Below are 6,915 nucleotides of genomic sequence, written 5' to 3'. Positions count from 1 at the left end.
AGGTTTGTCAATGCCTGTAATATGAATATTGTACTATTTTTCCTTCACTAACAATATTTTTCTATTGAATTTTTCTAGTAAAATTTTAACGAGACATATTCATTATTTGTTAATGAACATTCAAAGAGGAGTATTATAAACAATATTTTATAAATGTCAATAACTCTAAAATAATAACCTAACCTTAACGAAATTATGAAATTATTATATTGTAATTAAACCTCAATTTATAAATAGAAACATGAGGAATAAAATAAATAAATAAAAGTTATGTAATTTATCTTTATATAGTATTGTTTCTTCATATAAATTTATTTTCTTTAGTTTATTCTTTCATTTCATTTCATTAATTAATAACACGAGAGCTGGTTGAAATTCTAAAAACAGAAAGCAAAGCATAACCGATATTGATTCCGTTAAGGAAACAGAACAGACAGATAGAAGATAGTAATTTTGTTCTTTAGCTGTTTTATTTATTTATTAAGCAATCTCATTGGCTTCAGAGAAAACAAAAGGACACAACCCCCGCGCTTTTCTATCTTCCAGAAACAAAACCCAATCTTCTTCGCCAACTCCAATTAATTCCTTGGTTACTTGCTTCCTTTTATTAATCATCTCCTTAGAAAATCCATCCTTTTTTTAGCCCACAACTTTTTCCTATTTCTCTTTTCTTTTTCTTTTTTTTTGCTCTTCAATGGCATTTTTTTCATCTTTTAATTCTTGGAAGAGTTCAATTTTACATCTCTAAAAAAAGGTCAATTCAACGACACCACCACCTACTTTATGTTTTCTCCCTCTTCTTCCATTTTATAGAATTTAATTCAAAGCCCAGCTTTTCGCCTATATAACTCTTTTAAATGATAAAGATAAAAAAAAACTCTGGGTCACTGGGCTCGTCAGCTAATGGCGGAAACTGGGTCGTTCTTTGAATTTTTTTTCTTTTCTATTTGTAATTATTTAACATAGGTTTACTTGTTTTCATTCGATTGATAATTGATCTACTTTGTTGGTTCTTTTAGTCCTTAGCCGGAGAAATTCGCATATTTATTGTACTTGAGTTCCGTTAATTTAAGTTAACAAACATAGGTTTTAGTTAGGTTTTGGTTGGTTTTTTGATTTTGGACATACTATAAATATGGATTTGAAAAGTGGAGACGAAGGTGGTGGTGTCAGGACACCAAAAAAATCAGATGATCAGGGAGGAGGCAGGAATCCTAAGCTGAAGAGTACTGGAAGTTTTAGTAGCAAAGATATGATTTTTAGAGCTGATAAAATTGATTTAAAAAGCTTAGACATACAGCTGGAGAAGCACCTGAGCCGGGTTTGGTCTAGAAACGTTGATAACCAAAGGCCAGCAGAGGAGTGGGAGATTGATTTGGCTAAGCTGGATTTAAGACACGTTGTGGCTCATGGAACCTATGGGACTGTGTATCGAGCCACTTACGATAATCAAGATGTTGCTGGTACTTCTCGTTTACCCTTTCCTTAAATCCTACTATTTGCTTCTTCTTTTGCTAGAAGATAGAGACGATACGTGTTTTGGAACCCATCTTTTATTTTTGTTGGAATAAACATGAATTAGTTTTGGTTACAGGCTGCTTACTCATTAGGCATCTGAGAATAAGAATGCATTCTTAATTTCTATGATAATTTAGCGTGCGTTGAGCCTTTTGCTGAATTAAAAACTATACAATAGAAAAAAAAAACGACTAGAGTACCATGACCATTTAAATATAGTAAGGTTTTTTTTTTAAAATTTTAATAGTAATGGTATAATCGAGATACAAATACAAATTTTAAATCAATAAATTAAATTATTACAGTATAATCAGTTACAAAAATAAAAGTCAACTAACTCAAATTAAAGTCTACATCAGCACATTGTGGTACTTTAAAATTTGCACATCAAATTGTGTATGGTGGATTTCGGACTGAGTAGAAAGGTTAATATTGAGCTGATATAATGGAGAGAAATTTGGAAGATTATTTGTAATAAATGGAAGCTTATGTTACTTAGTTTCTTGTGAGAATTAATAGCCTTCAGCACTTTTTTCATTGCAAAGTCTCACTTGATTGTGATGTTGATATTCTAGTTAAGCTGTTGGACTGGGGAGAGGATGGTATTGGCGCAACTGCTGGAATTGCTGCCCTGCGAGCATCATTTCGGCAAGAGGTTGCTGTTTGGCAAAAGCTTGACCATCCTAATGTTACAAAGGTCGAGTTTTTTCTTCTTCTTTGAAATGTTTAGTTGTTGATATCATGAGGACAGTGAAAACCTTACTGTTGTCTTCCTTTTCCTTTGACAAATTTCTGTTGTATATATATGCTTTTAAATTATGGTTACAGTTTGTGGGGGCCTCAATGGGAACTTCAAACCTCAGAATTCCTTCACAAAATGCTTCAGCTGACAACCACAGTTCCATGCCTTCTAGAGCGTGTTGTGTTGTCGTGGAGTATCTCCCTGGTGGCACACTAAAACAATACTTGATAAGAAATAGGCGAAAGAAACTTGCCTTTAAGGTTGTGATCAAGCTTGCTCTGGACCTCTCTAGAGGGTAAATGGATGCCTCCTATACTTGGTTTGGATAATCTGTAAATAAATGTCTTGTCATGACATCATATATACTTTTTGCGTAGTGCAGTCTGAGCTACCTACACTCGAAAAGAATTGTACATCGTGATGTCAAAACAGAAAACATGTTACTCGATGCTCACAGAAATCTCAAAATTGCTGATTTTGGTGTTGCTCGTGTTGAAGCTCAGAATCCAAGGGACATGACTGGTGAAACTGGTACTCTTGGATACATGGCCCCAGAGGTATGATTTTATAAATCTCAAATATAATCATAACGTCTTTTACAACTGTTTCAGATTGATTTACAACAATTAATTCTTTAACTTTTTCTGAAAGTATTCATCGTGTATGTTATTACCGACATGTAATTATTTAGTCTTAGGATACAATAAAAATAAAAAAATCATACAAACATAAAAAAATTCAAAAGACTATCAAGTTTTTCAATTTTTAATAAAAATACAAATTTTCTTTAAAACATTCTAAAATAATTTTAAGAAAGCAAAATAAATTCTAAAAATATTAAAATTTTTGAAAAATTATAAAAAATTATTTAATTTTAATTATAATATATATTTTTATAGTTTATGCTATCTATTTTGAATACTCTATATCTGAATCCAATTTGTGGTAATTATTAACTGTCCTATTGTATCAAAGATGAGCTTTACATTTTGAATATTAAATCTAAGGTGCTTAAAATGTACAATTTGTATCAAAGTTGAAAGGTTATGGAAAAGTATTTTTAAAAATTTAATAATGTTTATTATGATTCTCAAGAGGTGTTTTTGAAAATAAAATATCTATTTTAAATATTATGTTATGAAATAAAAATTTTAATAAAGATATGTTAGAAAAGTAAATTTGGCTAAAATTCTAATTTAAAAGATAGTTGTTTCTGGTTTCACGTTTCACATCTTGGTTTGAATTTAAAACCGCCAACCTCAATAGTGAATTGAGCCAAAGTGTTTGAAAAGACATTGGATATGATTGTGTTATCAGAGAGTCAGTTTCTTATTTTCTTTTGTCTTGAGTATCTTTTTATGTTTGATTTTTATAGAAGACTAAAACAAAAAATATTTTATATATTATATAATTAAAATTTTATAAATTATTTTTATAATTTTTAAAATTTTTATAACCTATTCTTTTAACTTCTTTAAATAATTGTTTTATTTTTTATTTTTATCTTTTAGAAGTTTTAATTTTTAAAATTTTAATTATTTAATAATGTTCTATATAAGATAATATATTTTCACATGAGCAATGAAATATAGATAGATCACTACAGAGGGCTACCATATCAAATATCTAAAGCAATTTCTATTGAAACCACTAAATTGTATAAAATTTATTGAATTTAATTAAAAATAAAAGACTATAAATACAAAGAATAATAGCTAAAATCATCATTATTACGGGAGCATATAATCTAAATAAATTTTATTTTATTTATATAATTTAAAGTGTTTAACTGTTTAAATCCGTACTAAATAGATGTCTAATCAAAATTTTAATTACTATTCTATACATATACACATAATTTATATTTTACTTAATCATTTTCATACATGTACTATTTTTATTAGTTTAGCTCCTTTACTCTATTTTACTTATCAATTTGATGATTATATTTTCATTTTGTATACCCGTTACCCATCTATATGAATTAAAATTAAAATTAAAACCTCCAATGACACACTGCTACGTATCAATGAAAGTTAAAAAAATCTTAAATATTAAAAATATCAGAAAATATTTTTCATTTTGTATACCGTTACCCATCTATATATTTTCATTAAAATTAAAATTAAAACCTCCAATGACACACTGCTACGTATCAATGAAAGTTTAAAAAATCTTAAATATTAAAAATATCAGAAAATATTTTTCATTTTGTATACCGTTACCCATCTATATATTTTCATTAAAATTAAAATTAAAACCTCCAATGACACACTGCTACGTATCAATGAAAGTTTAAAAAATCTTAAATATTAAAAATATCAGAAAATATTTTTAAAAATAAAAAATCATAAAAATTTGGTGCTCCCTCAAAATTAAAATTATTAAAAATAAAAACTTAATCAATTTTTGAAAATTGTAAAAAAATATTTAAAAAATGCAGCGAAACTTAAAAACAATTAAAAATTTTAAAAATTTTAAAAATTGTTGGTTTAGAATTCTATTTCTATATATATATATATATATATATATATATATATATATATATATATATTTATAAAACCTTATAATTTTATTAAAATTTTAATAATTTTATGATATTTTTAAAAATTCTATGGATTTCTTAAATTTTAATAAAATTATTTATATTTTAAAGGAATTGTGAGTTATTTAATTAAAAATATCATAAAATTTATTAATAAGAAGAGATTAGAGACCCCTCAATAAAAGAAGGCTAAAAGAATTTTTTGAGCATTTGATTTAGGTTATGAGAGTACGAATATTTTTCCTTTTTCCCAAAAGAAGATGAGGTTTAGGGTCTAGTTGATTAGTTTATTCATGGATTCATTGGACATTCTAATTATTCCATACATTATAATTTCATATATACATAACTTTTAATTAATTATTTTTCTCAAGCCATACAAGGAGAAAACTTCTTACATGTTTCTATGCGACATTATTTAACTATATTTATCCTAGTGAGTTAATTTTAAATAATTTTATGGTTTTTTTGGCTAAAACCTCAAAATTCCTTTAAAATATAAAATATTTCATTAAAAATGTAAAAAAATCTTTGAAAATTTTAAAATTATATCATAAAGTTATTTAAAATTTTCATAAAATTTTAAAATTTCTAAAACCTAGAATTCCAAACAAAATATTTTTAAAATTTTATGAAAAATTAAAAATTGGTTTAAAATTTTTCTTACTTATAATTTTAAAAATATTTTTTTACAATTTTCAAAAAATAGATTATGATTTTTAATTTTAATAATTTTCCAAGCTTTAGATTTTCTTTTTTTTATGATTATTTAAAATATCTAATATTTTTAAAAAATAAGACATTCTTTTATTTAATTGACGTGTGGCAATGCATCATTGGATGATTTAACTTTTTAACAGAAAATATATAAGTTGGTAATGGGATGTAGAGAATGAAAGTATAAAGGCCAAATTGATAGAAAAAAGAATTAGCACAAATACCAAAATGATAATTTAAGTATGATTCTAAATCCAAAACAAATATTAATCCATTCTATTTTTATTTTGTCGAAAATGATACACCAACGGAATTATAGATGATGCATCCACTTGATACCTGTGGGGTCTCTCTTAGTGAACACGTAATACTATTAGTTTCCAATAGAAATGAAGACTCAAATTGGTTTTCAACTTTGCTATGAAAACTTAAGAAGAGAGGAAATGCGGACTTTTCAAAACACCCCCGGTCCTTTGCATTCCATGTTAAACCCGAAAGCTAACCCAATCATTTTGTAGGTTCTTGACGGCAAGCCCTACAACAGGATATGTGATGTCTACAGCTTTGGCATTTGTTTGTGGGAGATTTATTGCTGTGATATGCCTTACCCAGATCTTAGCTTTGTCGATGTGTCATCTGCTGTTGCTCGACAGGTTAGTATGCATGTGTGTTATGCTCTATATGTGCTCACATTGTTCATTAAACGATTGAATCTATCTTGGGAGTTAAGCTAAGCGCTATACTTGGTTTATTACCAGAATTTACGACCTGAGATCCCGAGGTGCTGCCCGAATTCTTTAGCAAGCATCATGCGGAAATGCTGGGATGCGAATCCAAAGAAACGTCCTGAAATGGATGAGGTAGTGAGAATGCTAGAAGCTGTTAATACAAGCAAGGGAGGAGGGATGATACCCGATGACCATACGCCAACTTGCTTCTGTTTGCTCCCTACTCGTGGTCCATGATTCTATTCTATTCCATTTTAGGTTAAAATATATCATAAGTCTTTATACTTTTCACAAATTTAAAATTTAGTCCATATACTTTTATTTTTAGGAATTTCGTCCCTCTATTTTTTAAATTTCGAAATTCAAGTTTAACTGTTAACACTAATACATATTTTTGGTTAAATTTTGTAGTGTGATGTTTTGAAAAAAGTACTCATTTATTAGTCATGCAACTAAAAATGGTGTTGCAATGAATCTAAATTTTAAAAACAATAATTGTACTATTGTTAACAATATGATCTAAATTTTGAAATATAAAAAATAGAAAATTAAATTCAAAAAATAGAAAATTAAATTCTTAAAAATAATGGTATAAGAACTAAATTTTAAATTCTTAAAATAATAGTATAAAATTAAATTTTAAATTTTTAAAAGTACAAAGACTT

At 27.1% G+C, this 6,915-nt stretch overlaps 1 protein-coding gene across 1 annotated transcript; it reads left to right on the top strand.

The window, feature by feature from the left end:
- The first annotated feature begins 510 nt into the window (after window positions 1–510).
- On the top strand, window positions 511–6,581 carry LOC108488736 (serine/threonine-protein kinase STY13-like). The gene is made up of 6 exons (XM_017793022.2): window positions 511–1,463; window positions 2,094–2,215; window positions 2,347–2,555; window positions 2,643–2,817; window positions 6,041–6,175; window positions 6,281–6,581. Exons 1-6 carry the CDS (start codon window positions 1,136–1,138, stop codon window positions 6,485–6,487), a joined length of 1,176 nt encoding a protein of 391 aa, XP_017648511.1. The 5' UTR covers window positions 511–1,135; the 3' UTR covers window positions 6,488–6,581.
- The last annotated feature ends 334 nt before the right edge of the window (window positions 6,582–6,915 follow it).

The sequence above is a fragment of the Gossypium arboreum genome, chromosome 10 (genome assembly GCF_025698485.1).
Source record: "Gossypium arboreum isolate Shixiya-1 chromosome 10, ASM2569848v2, whole genome shotgun sequence".
Taxonomy (NCBI): domain Eukaryota; kingdom Viridiplantae; phylum Streptophyta; class Magnoliopsida; order Malvales; family Malvaceae; genus Gossypium; species Gossypium arboreum.
The sequence above is the reverse complement of the archived record's forward strand: the minus strand, read 5'-3'. Positions and strand labels throughout refer to the sequence as shown.